Raw genomic sequence first — 14,456 nt, 5'->3', positions numbered from 1 at the left:
TCGTATGTTTGAAGGGAAAGGGACGTGGGTGGCGCTGTGGTCTAAACCACTGAGCCTCTTGGGCTTGCTGATCAGAAGGTTGGCAGTTCGAATCTTGGGCTTGCCGATCAGAAGGTCGGTGGTTCGAATCCCCGCGTCCTCTTGCTTGGTCCCAGCTCCTGCCAACCTAGCAGTTCAAAAGCATGCCAAAAAGTGCAAGTAGATAAATAGGTACTGCTCTGGTGGGAAGGTAAACGGCGTTTCCGTGCACTGCTTTGGTTTCTGTGTTCCGTTGCACCAGAAGCAGCTTAGTCATGCTGGCCACATGACCTGGAAAAACTGTCTGCGGACAAACGCCGGCTTCCTTGGCCTGTAAAGCAAGATGAGCGCCGCAACCCCAGAGTTGTCTGCGACTGGACTTAACTTTAAGGGGTCCTTTACCTTTTTTATGTTTGAAGGGAGGAAATATACAGTATTCTGATCTGAACATTAACCAGAATTAGGCTTGCAAACATTATGGAGTTTAGCCAATTAGTTATGTTTTGCAGTATGTCAAAGTTGCTCTGAGTTGTATGTCTGTTGTATTGTCATAGAATGCTCCTGTGGTGGTCAGTGACTTCAGATGTCCATTTTACTTCCGCAACAGGGCTCAAAGTTTTACCTGGAGGCAGATGTTGTGTTTCTAAGCCTTGGAAGTCTGGTTGAGCACTACGGCACCCATGTCTTGCCCAGCCACCGTAATCTGGTCCTCAAATTTCCTTACGGCTATTCTGGACCCAGGTGACAGACCTAGCTAATCCACTCTCGCTCTAACACCAAGCACAGTTATGGAATCCTAGGACACAACTGTTGACCTTCCTCATTAATGAATGGTTATAGACTGATATCCCTTCCCCCCTCCCCCTGTGCTTTTCATAAAGAATCTGGACCAATTTCAGAAGAGGGCTGAAGACACCTCCTAACTTGAATGGGTCATATGGACAACTAACAGAGCTACTAAGAGACATGTCTAGAAGCAAAGTACTAATGGCTTCTTGCTATGTGTTTTCCTGGCTGGTTTTTGACTCATCACTGGTGCTTGACAAAGTTTTTAAATAGTTTATAATTTAGCTATAAATAACACAAAACTCCACCATAATACAAACCATGCATGAATGTGCTTTGTCACTTTTGCTTTGTCACAATTGTGATATTTTAAGGGCATTTGGACCCCCTAGGCCTCTAGACCCTCACTATAATTGTCAAAGTAAGCACCAGTCTCACTCTTACACGCATCACACAATATTGTTGTCTTTTGCTCTGCTTAATGAGTTACAAAGCACCTCTGTGCAAGGGTAACTGTGTGAAAATTCAGCTGACGCCAAATTGTAATTTTGGAAAAATCTACCAGGAATATTGACGTATATGCACTTTTTGATATTATCACCAAATAAGTTAAAGAAATGTGTTGACCATATGATTAACCATAAGTATTAACCCAATGAATAAATAGAATGGCAACTTGTTTTTAACATGCAAATTAATGTGAAAAATAAGGGTTTTTAATGTCCTGTATTTCATTATTTTTATATTGTAAGAACTATACCAACAAACTATGGCTCTTATGAAAGAAGAACTCTACTGAACAGGGTTTATATAAAGATTTCTCAATCTGTGATTTGTATTGATACATTTGTGATGGTTCCTGTATAATTATTTGGTTCAATATTAAGTCAACAGTGCCATACTACATCTTTCACAATGTATTCATTAGAAATTTGTTGTGCAAGAGACATGTGCGCCATGTATGTCTTGAAGGCAAGGCATTTCTGTGGAAGTTGTGTCGTATCAAGGTAAGGGAGACTTTCTGCACCAAGTGCTGAATGCAGATGCTTCAAAGATGCTTATAACCAAATCGGCGCATCAGACTGAATAAATGGTTCAAGTCATGGTCATATATAACAAGCATGAGTTACTTAACATAGATAGTAGTTATGTGTACACAAACCACATATGCACCAAACTTTAATTTAATCCTGTTCAGGTATAAAGAAAATACTGTTGTATGCTATTCGTATATAAAATACTCAGGAAACACATTTTCCCCCTTTTTGAAGGAAGTCTTTGGAAATCTTCAACCCAAGGGAGCACAGCTACCTAAGCACTGGGTATAGAACCTTGTGGCATCTTTAATAATAATAATAATAATAATAATAATAATAATAATTTATTATTTATACCCCGCCCATCTGGCTGGGCCTCCCCAGCCACTCTGGGCGGCTGCCATAGAAAACAGAAATACAGTAAAATACCACACGTTAGAAACTTCCCTGAACAGGGCTGCCTTAAGATGTCTTCTGAATGTCAGGTAGTTGTTTATCGCTTTGACATCTGCTGGAAGGGCGTTCCACAGGGCGGGCGCCACTACCGAGAAGGCCCTCTGCCTGGTTCCCTGTAGCTTTGCTTCTCGCAATGAGGGAACCGCCAGAAGGCCCTCGGCGCTGGACCTCAGCGTCCGGGCAGAATGATGGGGGTGGAGACGCTCCTTCAGGTATACTGGACCAAGGCCGTTTAGGGCTTTAAAGGTCAGCACCAACACTTTGAATTGTGCTCGGAAACGTACTGGGAACCAATGTAGGTCTTTCAAGACCGGTGTTATATGGTCTCGGCGGCCGCTCCCAGTCACCAGTCTAGCTGCCGCATTCTGGATTAGTTGTAGTTTCCGAGTCACCTTCAAAGGTAGCCCCACGTAGAGCGCATTGCAGTAGTCCAAGCAGGAGATAACCAGAGCATGCACCACTCTGGCGAGACAGTCTGCAGGCAGATAGGGTCTCAGCCTACGTACCAGATGGAGCTGGTAAACAGCTGCCCTGGACACAGATTTGACCTGTGCCTCCATGGACAGCTGTGAGTCCAAAATGACTTCCAGGCTGCGCACCTGGTCCTTCAGGGGCACAGTTACCCCATTCAGGACCAGGGAATCCTTTAAAGACCAGCATATTAATTGTAGCACAAGTGGCTGCTGTTCCCACTCACTTTGCTCACAAACTGCCTATGTCCCAGAAAAGCCACCCACTCCTAGCTTATTCCTTGCCATCCCCACCCCTTACAGCTTGCCAACTCCCCTATCCCCTTAGATCCCCTATCCCCTTAGATCTCACCAAGCCTCCCACCCACCCCACAATAGGCAAAGGATGAAGGACCTTTGGGAGGACAAATAGGACAGGTGGGTGGAACAAGCCACCTGTCAAACATATGACATCATGATTAGGAGAGCTTTAAACTGAATCCTCAGGATGAGGGAGACAATATTTCAGAGGATGGGGACACCAAGTACTGGGAATAATAACTTCATTGATGGACAGGAAACTGGGGTGGTGCTACAGGAACCTGCTAATATACAAGAAAAAACCAGTAATGAAGCAGCTGGAGGGAATGGCTTATGGTTACAGTTGCCTCTATATTAGTGCACAGAGCATAGGAAATAAACAAGATGAACTTGAGCTCTTAATACAGGATGTCAAACATGATATAATAGGCATTATGGAAACCTGGTGGCATGAAACTCATGACTGGAATGTGGTAACAGACATATAACCTATTCAAAAGGAATAGACCAAACAGGAAAGGAGAAGTACAGTGGTACCTCGCAAGACGAATGCCTCGCAAGACAAAAAACTCGCTAGACGAAAGGTTTTTCCGTTTGCGATTTGCCTCGCAAGACGAAATTTCCCTATGGGCTTGCTTCGCAAGACGAAAACGTCTCGCGGCTTTGTTTCCTTTGTCTAAAAACAAAGACATGTTTTGTTTATAAAGTTAATTTATTTTCCCTTCAATTTTTGAACTGCTCTTTACAGTATGTGTGACTTTAAAGAGCAGTTAATAAACTGTTGTTGTACCAAATTTGGCTTTGTTTGGACTTTTTTTGACCATAGGAACGCATTAATTGATTTTCAATGCATTCCTATGGGATTTCGTGATTCACAAGACAAAAAATTCGCTAGACGACAAAACTTGCGGAACGAATTAATTTCGTCTTGCGGGGCACCACTGTATTAGCATTAGTTTACAATGAAAAGGAAGTGTTGGCTTGATGTTTGAAGCCATGTGGAAATAGTTGAGACACATTCTAGAGAACCAATATCCAAGAAAAATGGATTACGTATAGGTATTTTACAGTCTTAAATATTAGTTGCCCTGTTCAAAAACTGCATGTCAGGTGCTTTTAAAACAAAACCAGCAACCTCCTCCTCATGTGTGGTGTCTTTGCCACCCACTGCCACAATTGCAGCCACCCCAGTCCATCAGTCCACCAGCAGTCCATGGTTATTGAGATACTGTGGACAGTTGTGGATTCCACTGCAGATGTCATGACTTCCATTCTCAGTCCAGGATGCCAGACAGATGCTGTGAAAAATTTGTTGGAAGCCACTGGTACCTTATATCCTTTAAGACCCTGTCCATTTCCATTGGGTAATAATCAAGACAATGTATACTCACCATCCACTGAAATTTTGAATTGGCAAGAAAGAAAGCACTTTAAACACTTTAAAAAACACTAAAACAATGACTAATGTGTTGTGAGTGAGCTAATGAATTGCAATTCTGGTTAGATTTGGTAGTTCCTACTACTCAGTGGGACGCGGGTGGCGCTGTGGGTAAAACCTCAGTGCCTAGGACTTGCCGATCGCATGGTCGGCGGTTCGAATCCCCGCGGCGGGATGCGCTCCCGTCGTTCGGTCCCAGCGCCTGCCAACCTAGCAGTTCGAAAGCACCCCCGGGTGCAAGTAGATAAATAGGGACTGCTTACTAGCGGGAAGGTAAACGGCGTTCCGTGTGCTGCGCTGGCTCGCCAGATGCAGCTTGTCATGCTGGCCGCGTGACTCGGAAGTGTCTGCGGACAGCGCTGGCTCCTGGCCTATAGAGTGAGATGAGCGCATAACTCTAGAGTCTGGCAAGACTGGCCTGTACGGGCAGGGGTACCTTTACCTTTACTTTACCTTTACTACTCAGCCAGCATAGCATCCTTTGTTCTGCCTAAAATGTTCTGCTCATTATGACAATTGCTACTTTTTCTTTGGTTCTTTGTTGTACTACCCACGTCTTGGGGCTGCCCTTGAAGACAACTCAGGAACTTCAATTGTTCCAAAATGCACCGGCCAGATTAGTGGCTGGGCCTTCATATAAAGGTAAAGGGACCCCTGACCGTTAGGTCCACTCACGGACGACTCTGGGGTTGCGGCGCTCATCTCGCTTTATTGGCCGAGGGAGCTGACGTACAGCTTCTGGGTCATGTGGCCAGCATGACTAAGTCGCTTATGGTGAAGCAGAGCAGAGCACGGAAACGCCGTTTACCTTCCTGCCAGAGCAGTACCTATTTATCTACTTGCACTTTGACGTGCTTTTGAACTGCTAGGTGGGCAGGAGCAGGGATTGAGCAACAGGAGCTCACCCCGTTGTGGGGATTCGAACTGCCGACCTTCTGATCGGCGAGCTCTTGGCTCTGTGTTTTAGGCCACAGTGCCACCCATGTCCCGTGGGGCTTCATACAGATATAACTCCTGTTTTAAACAGCTGCACTGGTTGCCAGTTTGTTTCTAGGCCCAATTCAAGGTGCTTATGTTGATGTTAAAAGCCCTGAATGACTCAAGCCCCACATACCTGAAAGTCCACCGCCAACTCAGGAACTTCAATTGTTCCAAAATGCACCGGCCAGATTAGTGGCTGGGCCTTCATATAAAGGTAAAGGGACCCCTGACTGTTAGGTCCAGTCACAGACGACTCTGGGGTTGTGGTGCTCATCTCGCTTTATTGGCCGAGGGAGCTGACATACAGCTTCCAGGTCATGTGGCCAGCATGACTAAGCCGCTTCTGGCGAACCAGAGCAGTGCACAGAAACGCCGTTTACCTTCCTGCCAGAGCAGTACCTTTTTATCTACTTGCACTTTGACGTGATTTTGAATGTTGGCGTTTATGTTGGTGTTTAAAGCCCTGAATGACTCAAGCCCCACATACCTGAAAGTCCACCGCCTCCCTTACAGACCCTCTTGGGTGTTAAGATCAATAGCCAGGGACCTCGTGGTAGTTCCTCTGCACTCATAAATGCAATGGGGTGGCAGCGGCTTGGGTTTGGGCCTTCTCTGCGGCAGCCCCTAAGTTATGGAACTCACTCCCCATAGGTGTCATCTGACACCTTCATTACGCAGCTTTTGGCAAATGCCAAAGACCCGCCTCTTTGCCCTGGCTTTTGACTCTTTGGGTGTATATTTTGTAAGACTCACACCTTATTCTGTGATTGTAAATTGTTTTAAAGTTGTTTCTAATAATAACAATGAAAATAACATTGATTGATTGATTGTTGTAACCCCAGGGACCTTAGGGTGAAGAGAGGGTAATAAATTCTGCTGCTACTACTAACTTCCACTGCATAGGGAATACGATGTGTTTCTTTTCTGTTAGTATGCCTCCTTTATTGTTTTTGTGTTTAGCTTTGTAAAATCCAGTTTCAGAAACAGCTTCCACGGCACTGCATTAGGCTGCAAAGTGTTACCCACCCACCGCTTGCACTTTAATTGCTGGGTATTACTTTAAAAAAACAACGTTTAAGGAGGTAGTTCGTTTCTTTAAAAAAAATAAAATAAAATTCCGCCTTCCCGTCAACATTTCGTCTGAAGGCGTGGGCGAGAAGCTGCTGCACCGGATTAAAAATCCCGGGTTCTTCCCTTTGTCGCCTCCTGCTCTGGGAAATGGCCCCCGAAAGGACCCGGGGCATCTCCGCAGCAGAGCGCGGACTCCCTAGTCTTCCTTTCTAAGTCTACGATCCCAGAAGGCGGGTGGGCGGGCCTTTTCCCCGCAGGAGCGGCCAATGAGCAGGCGGCTTGCTCGGGACGCGGGCGCGCTCCAATGATTGCCGCGCTTATTGGCCTGCGGACCCTTCAAAGCCGCACCCTGGCGCGGCGGAGAGAGGGCGGGCAGGGGAGGCGTCGGCGTCTGGGGTCGGCTGCGAAAGGCGCGTCTGTGGCGGATCCGTCCGGGGCTGCGGCCGCTTCCTCGTCTTCAGGGGAGGGAGGTAAAGAAGAGCCCGCCGGCCTCGCCGCGTCCTCGCCTCCCCTGGGGCTCGGGAGGGGGCGGCCCCTCAGGGAGGGAGGGAGGGAGCTGCCGCCCTCCCGGCCGGGGCGGGTCGACGGGGGCGCCCCCTCCCCTTGCCGACCCTTCTCCGGCGTCGGCTCGTCCGGGGCTTGTGGCGAGGGGGGGGGGGCGCCCGCTCCGCTGCTCGACAGGTGACTCCTCCCAGCCTCCCTCCCTCCCTCCCTCCCCACCAAGAAAGGCTCGTTGTCTGTGCGGGATCTCTGCCCCCCCGGCGCGCCGAGGGAGCCCCGCAGGCTCGGGTCGCGTCCAATGCAGGGGGTGGAGCGGCCTCTCTTCTGCAGCGACCCCCCCCCCCGAGACGGGGCCGCCGCCGCCGCCGCTCGACGAGCGAAGCCCTTCTGGCGGCGGCAGATGCTCTGGAGTCAGGGCGCCGTTATTGCCGTTATCTTTGTAGCCCGCCTTTTCCGTCGCGCGGCCCCCCTGCCCAACCCCCTCTTTTGTCCGCCCCCCCCCAAGCAGCAGATTGAATACTCTGCCGTGGGGGTGGGGTTTTCTTCCAGCTGGCGTGTTTTCAGGCGAGAGGGGGGAAGCCTCCCCGCAGGAAGAGGAGCAGGAGGAGGGGGGGTTGTGTCCCGCGTCCGTTTCCCCAGAGCTGGGGCCCCCACTGGGCCTGCTGGTTGGGAAGCTGCTTAAGTGCCTGCAGAGCAGGCCCTGCACTCCTGGATCAAGCGGCGGCGGCAGCAGCTCCAGCTCTCCCCCCCCCCCAGTTCGCTAAAAGAATTTGTGTGCTTCTGCAGATCTCGGGGGTCTCCAAGTCAGCGTGGCAACACTGCATGGGTGGGTCTGCTTTGGATGCATTGTAGCATGCTATGTTAGAAACGGTGGTGGACACCCCCCCCCTCGAACCTTGGAATTAGGGATCGGGCCCTTCAGTTGTTTCATCCCCCCCCCCCCTTTCCCGCCTCCCACAGTTGCTCAGCATCCAGTGCTCTCTGAGGCATGCTTCGTTTCCCATGCTTCTCTCCAGGTGCATCTCTTACCTCTCCTTTTATTTAGTGGGGGAGTGGGTGACTGCGCTTGTCCCCAAGCCCAGAACATTAACTGCTTTATTTGTCCACTGATGACTGCTTGCAATGCATCTATGCCCGAGGACATTTTAAAAATAATGGAAGTGTTCCATCTAGAGAATGAGATGCTTGTCTGTACTGTGTGCTCACATACCTCTGCACGTACAGAACTCGTCTTCTTGTTCCATGTACTGTACTAGTTTATATTTTTATCTTCTCCCTTTCCCACTTTTAAGGATTCCTCCACTTCTCAGACTCTGAACATTTTGGTCTTTGAGTTACTTTGGGGCTGTTTCTTTCCTCCACCACCCAGTCGAATACTCCGTTCTTTGACTCTGAGGCTTCAGGTTCCTTCTGGTTGCTTATAAGCGGTGGTGTTTAGCTGCATAAACATAGACACTTTAAAGACTTGAACTGGTTTTTCTGCCTGTTGTATCAGTTGTAATGTGCTGTGCTATATGTGGTGAGGTTTTTAATTGTCTTTTTGTTGCTTTTTTATTGCGTTGCAGTTTGAATTCCATATAATTCAATTGGTACGTTTTCTGCACAGACACACATACCTCCCAAATGAAACTTGTGGACCTGAAGGCAGGGACCCTGCAGTTGTGAAGCTGGAAAATGGCTTATTGGGTTTATTTCCAGGGAGAGGAACAGGAGCTCCTTTTGGTGTTGGGCAGTTGATGTTGCACTGCCAGAAGCTAAATGAATCCTAGGGCTGCAGTTATTTCTATGTGGAGATAGCCAAATGATATTAATAGCCAACTGTCATATCTCTAAAATGGGGGACATTTAGAAAAGGGCCCCTGAATAAGATAACTACTCTATTTTTCAAACATTTCATGCATAATACTGCATTCTGCCTTACAGAAGGTAAGAGAGTGCACCTGACCATAGGTGGCTGACATGCAGAAACTGAGTGGAGAGACTGCTCAGCGTACAAAGAAGCTATTAGCCGGTAACACCAGCATAGATCAACTCTGCTATCCCCTGGATTAGTGGAGGAAATCTCTTGGTTCCTAATTGAACTGGGTTAGTTTGTGGTTTATACCCAACCTGTATTAGCATTCTTAAGTGTTTTCTTTTTAATGTGTAGTCTGCTTTTTAACTATAGTAATCTTTAAAACATCTTTGATTACAATAATTAACTAAAATAACTTACAGCAATTATTCTTTCCTATATGTAGTAAACTGGCACCATTATTAGCTTTTGGGCACCAGGCCTTTGGTAGTTAGCATTTACAGTGGGGGAATGAAATCTTCATCTGTGGCCAAAAGAAGGCAGTAGATGAGCTTTTCTGGGGAGGGTTTTTATGTGTGTGGTTTTTGTTTTTGTTTTACCAGAATGTCAGCACCAAGGAGGCCCTCTTCCTAGTAGCCACCTGTTTTAGTTCACTTTGCAGGAGCACCCACAGCAAAGGCGTTCTAGGTGGCAGTCAGCTTGAGATTAGGCACTTTGCTTCATTGTACAGCCAGATGTTCCATTAAAAAAAGAATTAAAATCTTTAGGCAGGGCCCTGGGTGTGGTGTCCTTAGAAAGAAGCCTTGTTTTTAAGCTTTGGGTGCTTGCTTGCTTCAATTAATAGCTAAGAGAACTGAGCGAGCATTATCCTACAGTAAGGGTTGCCAGTGTGTTTCCTCCGTTGGACTGCAACTCCCATCCACCCCAGCAGAGGCCAGTAATTATTATTTATTGTACCCCACCCATCTGACTGGATTGGCCCATCCGCTCTGTGGCCAGGTGTGATAGGTGTTGTAGTCCAGCAACATCTGAAGGGCAGCATGTTGGGTATTCCTGTTCAACAGAGTGCAAGGCTCTGTTTCTCCTATGTCCACAGCTTTTTAAAAATTTGAACTATCAATAGCAAAACTTAAAAACCTCCTTTCACCTCATTCACCTGCCAGAGCATGCAGGGCCTGACACCACATTGACATGTGATTTTGTAAAACCTGAACAGTAACAGTTTAATTTGAAACTAGCTAATGATGACTTCTAAAGCTGGCTTGTTTAAACTGAGTTTGTTACTAGTTGCAGGTGTGGATGGCATGGCAAGCTGTAGTTAACATAGCATGAAAGCATTTTGGGTTGTCATATTTTGAAGAGCAAAACAAAGGACACATTTGCTGGCTTATACTTTTAACTATGGATTGCTATGACTACTCTCATTTTAAATGCCCCTACTATGCGTAGGCTATAGAAGCTGTGATATATTGCTAATAGCAATGTTCTTAACTTTCAGCAATAAAATAATACAAACAATTAGCACCCTATATGAAACTCCTATATTGGTACAAATATTAGCAAATACCTCATGGTGTGTCACTTTCAGATGCACTTTGTAGATAAGATCTTGTTGAACAACTGCTTATTGCTTAAGAGGCCACAACTATTTGTTTTCACCACACCCCGGGCTAAAAAACAGCAGAGCTTATTCAAAAAGGCTGCAAGTCATCTGATACATTTGACAGCCACTTCTACACTGCCACTTTACTGCACTATTATAGCGCCCAGACAATAGACAATGGAGCAGTTACTTTTGCACCATGTAGCCCCCTCTGCATAAGATTGCATGCGGTCTTGCAGCAGGCAGCTGCTCCTCTGTTGCCTGAGGCTCAGGGGCGCTGTTCGCTCCTTGTTTTTAACTTGAATGCCATCAGATAGAGCAGCGGATGGCGTCATAGAATCCTAGAGTTGGAAGAGACCACAAGGGCCACCGAGTCCAACCCCCTGCCAAGCAGGAAACACCATCCGAGCACTCCTGACATATGGTTGTCAAGCCTCTGCTTAAAGACCTCCAAAGAAGGAGACTCCACCACACTCCTTGGCAGCAAATTCCACTGTCAAACAGCTCTTACTGTCAGGAAGTTCTTCCTAATGTTTAGGTGGAATCTTCTTTCTTGTAGTTTGGATCCATTGCTCCGTGTCCATGACCCCCCCCCCTTTCCTTCCTACCCAACTGCCTTGCACACCTCCATCCTAACAGTAGCTGGGGGGTGGGGAGAGAAAGAGATGGCAGGAAGAGAGGGTAAATTGAGGTGTGAGGCACAACTGGCAGAGCAGCAGAACCAATTATGGGAGGGGAAGGAACTGGCTGAGTCAACGTGAGGTGGGATGAGGCCCACCAGCTTCATTGTTCTCCACCTACCCTCCGCCCACCTTTCTTGCTCGCGTGTGAGACTGGGAGGGGACTTAGTGGGGGCTGCGCTGCCCACCTACAACAGCAAGGTGCTGGTGCGGATTCCTGGTGTTTCCCCTCCTTTCTCACATTTCAACAGCAGCAGCAACAAAAATTCTGAACACTTTGCCAAATTCTAAAAATCTACCCAGACAGAAAATTTACCCCTGAAAAAGAGGAAGTGTCCAGGAAAAACTGGACATATGGCAGTCCTAATTCAGACTCCTCTTCCTTACTGCACAGGAGGAGGGGTTGGGAGAACTTGAGAACCTGTGCTTTGTGTGCTATCCAAACATGGCCTGTGTCTTCCATTACTATCTCCTTTAACAGGTTTAAACTATTATTGCATAAGTTACAGGTAGGTAGCCGTGTTGGTCTGCCATAGTCGAAACAAAATAAAAAAATTACTTCCAGTAGCACCTTAGCGAGCACCTTCTTATTGGTATGAGCTTGTGCATGCACACAAAAGCTCATACCAGTAACAAACTTAGTTGGTCTCTAAGGTGCTACTGGAAGGAATTTTATTATTTTATTATTGTATAAGTTAGACTGGTTGTTTAAAAGCCTTCTCCCTCCCCAAATACACTTATTGACTCTGATCTTTTTAACACAGCTCTTCATACTCATCACAGTACCATTTGAAAATTGCAGTGGCTACTTTCTTGAAACTTTTCCATGTTCTTTTCAAATTGAAACTTTTATAATTGTCCTTAACTTTGGCTACATGTTACTGCACACACTTAATGCTTTGACACATCTGTATTGTGTTAAAATGCATGTTCCATGTCTGGAAAGAACATAAGCCTTGTAACTTAATCTTTTCTCTTTCTTTGTCAGTTTTTAAATATATCATTTTCTTGGCCTTCATTCAGGGTGGAGCTTTTGGCTTGAAGGCGCAGGGAGGCTGCATTTCAAACAGTCTCTTGTTGAAAGTAAAACGCCTAAGTAGAATGCTACAGAAATTGAAGATCTTTCCCCTTAAGGCATAAATTTTATCTACGCTGTTGGTTTAGAAGGGCAAATGCTCTTTAATTCAGAGGCTTTCTTAAAAGAGGTTTTTCTTATTTTATTGCCAATCATACATGTGCATGCATGTAAACATGTGGAGATCTCTGGATGCCAGATTGTCAACTGACATCTCCATCTGGCTGGCCCCTCCAGTTTTCTTAAGCAGGTGAGCCGAAGAGCTTAGATCCATTTCTATAAGAGTTTATATGCATCTATATCCCACCTTTTTCTCCAAGGAGTACATGGTTCATTCCCCTCCTCAGTGAATCCCTACGATGACCCTGTGAGATAGGTTATGAGGCTGTGACTGGCCCACGGCCACTCAGTGAGCTTCATGACTTAGTGGGGTTTTGGACCCTGATCTCCCAGGTCCTATTCTGACACTTTAACCACTTCACCACACTGGCTACCTAGAATAGTTCTTCTGTGGGGCAGCTCTATAAATTAAGTAGGTAAAGAAATACGGGGAGGGCAAAATGTCACTAAGAGAAGGATCTGACATATTTTCCTTGAAGCTCGAATTTATTTTATTCTGGATGGTTTTATTTGATGTTTTAATGTGTTGTAAATGGCTTTGAGATTTTTCGTTAAAATATAAAGTGGTATAGAAATGAACAACAAAAATAATGTTACTGCACAAAAAAGCGCATAGACATTCCGTTGTGGAGACCGCAACCACTGTGCACTCACACTCCTCCTTCCCCCTTTTTTCAACTCTGCCTTGCTCACAGGTTGCCTTCATTTCTCTGCCACTGCCTCATTTCTATTCTGTAGCCGCCTTTCTGCACCCCCTCATTCTCATATACAGTGGTACCTCGGGTTACATACGCTTCAGGTTACATATGCTTCAGGTTACAGACTCCGCTAACCCAGAAATAGTACCTCAGGTTAAGAACTTTGCTTCAGGATGAGAACAGAAATCGTGCTGCGGCGGCAGCGGGAGGCCCCTTTAGCTAAAGTGGTGCTTCAGGTAAAAACAGTTTCAGGTTAAGAACGGACCTCCAGAAGGAATTAAGTATACAGTGGTACCTGAGGTACCACTGTACTGTACTTTATTGCATCTTTCAGGTGAATCTTAATAGCAGGCCTGTCAGCTAGCATGTTCAGTTAGAGAAGTTGCTGGATGTTGTGTTTGTATGGACGTTTGCTTGTTAATAAAATAATTTCTAAATTCATTGAATCTGGAATTTCATGTTGAAGACAACATACTGTACTAAGAGTGAAATACATGATTGTGGGAAGGCACAATCCCACTTTCACGCTCAGTGTCACCCCCGGCTCACTCTATTCACATTTCTGCCATTGTTTAAAATCACTACATTTTCTCCATTATTCATGCTTCTGCTGTTGTTTAGAACCACCATTTTCAAACTTGCCTTCTATTTTGCTTCTTTCCCCACCATGACATGATGCAAATCCAGGATTGCAATGTGGCACCTGGCCGTGATGGCAGAAATACTTCATTAGAAAAACAAATTGTATTGGTAGAAGTACTAATCAATGTTCTAATTAGGCATCTGAATCCATCAAATAACCAATTAATACAATAGCAGGGATTCATTAAAATGTAGTGTCCATAATTTGGCTAATGAAGCCCAAAGTTATTTGCCAGAAAACTATGTTGGGACACATCTACCAGCTGAGGAAGGGACACGGGTGGTGCTGTGGTCTAAACCACTGAACCTTCCTGGGCTTGCTGATCAGAAGGTCGGTGGTTTGAATCCCCGCAACGGGGTGAGCTCCTGTTGCTCAGTCCCAGCTCCTGCCAACCTAGCAGATCGAAAGCACGTCAAAGTGCAAGTAGATAAATAGGTGCCGCTCCGGCAGGGAGGTAAACGGCGTTTCCGTGTGCTGCTCTGGTTTCACCAGAAGCGGCTTAGTCATGCTGGCCACATGACCCAGAAAAACTGTCTACGGACAAACGCCGGCTCCCTCGGCCTGTAAAGCAAGATGAGCACCACAACCCCAGAGTCCTTTGTGACTGGACTTAACTGTCAGAGGTCCTTTACCTTTTTTTTTTTTACCAGCTGAGGAAATACTCAGTGGGTAACAATCTCCAGCATTATACTATCAATTTCTAGTATATACTGGTATTGTGTTGTCCTCCAATGAATTTTATAGATATACATTAATTTGATTTAATGAAGTTATGCATTCAGAT

The 14,456-nt window shown here is 46.1% G+C and overlaps 2 protein-coding genes across 8 annotated transcripts in view; both read left to right on the top strand.

Moving 5' to 3' along the window:
* The window catches only part of SH3BP2 (SH3 domain binding protein 2), a 28,042-nt gene extending 26,337 nt beyond the window's left edge, over positions 1 to 1,705 (top strand). For both annotated transcript variants that reach the window (XM_081207768.1, XM_081207769.1), the window contains exon 13: positions 626 to 1,705. In XM_081207768.1, the coding sequence (XP_081063894.1) occupies positions 626 to 763 (138 nt within the window). In that variant the 3' untranslated portion in view covers positions 764 to 1,705. The remainder of the gene's footprint in view (positions 1 to 625) is intronic.
* A 5,191-nt stretch (positions 1,706 to 6,896) lies between these two features.
* The window catches only part of ADD1 (adducin 1), a 47,990-nt gene continuing 40,430 nt past the window's right edge, over positions 6,897 to 14,456 (top strand). For 2 of the 6 annotated variants that reach the window (XM_081207675.1, XM_081207680.1), the window contains exon 1: positions 6,897 to 7,027. The gene's annotated coding sequence lies outside the window, so the exon portion shown is untranslated. Of the gene's footprint in view, positions 7,028 to 7,219; positions 7,239 to 14,456 lie in introns of those variants that run through there. The other 4 variants (XM_081207678.1, XM_081207677.1, XM_081207679.1 and 1 more) reach the window with 4 other exon arrangements.

The sequence above is a fragment of the Podarcis bocagei genome (genome assembly GCF_964188305.1).
Source record: "Podarcis bocagei genome assembly, chromosome: 9".
Classification (NCBI taxonomy): domain Eukaryota; kingdom Metazoa; phylum Chordata; class Lepidosauria; order Squamata; family Lacertidae; genus Podarcis; species Podarcis bocagei.
Note: the sequence above shows the minus strand (reverse complement) of the source record. Positions and strands in the feature narration are given on the sequence as shown.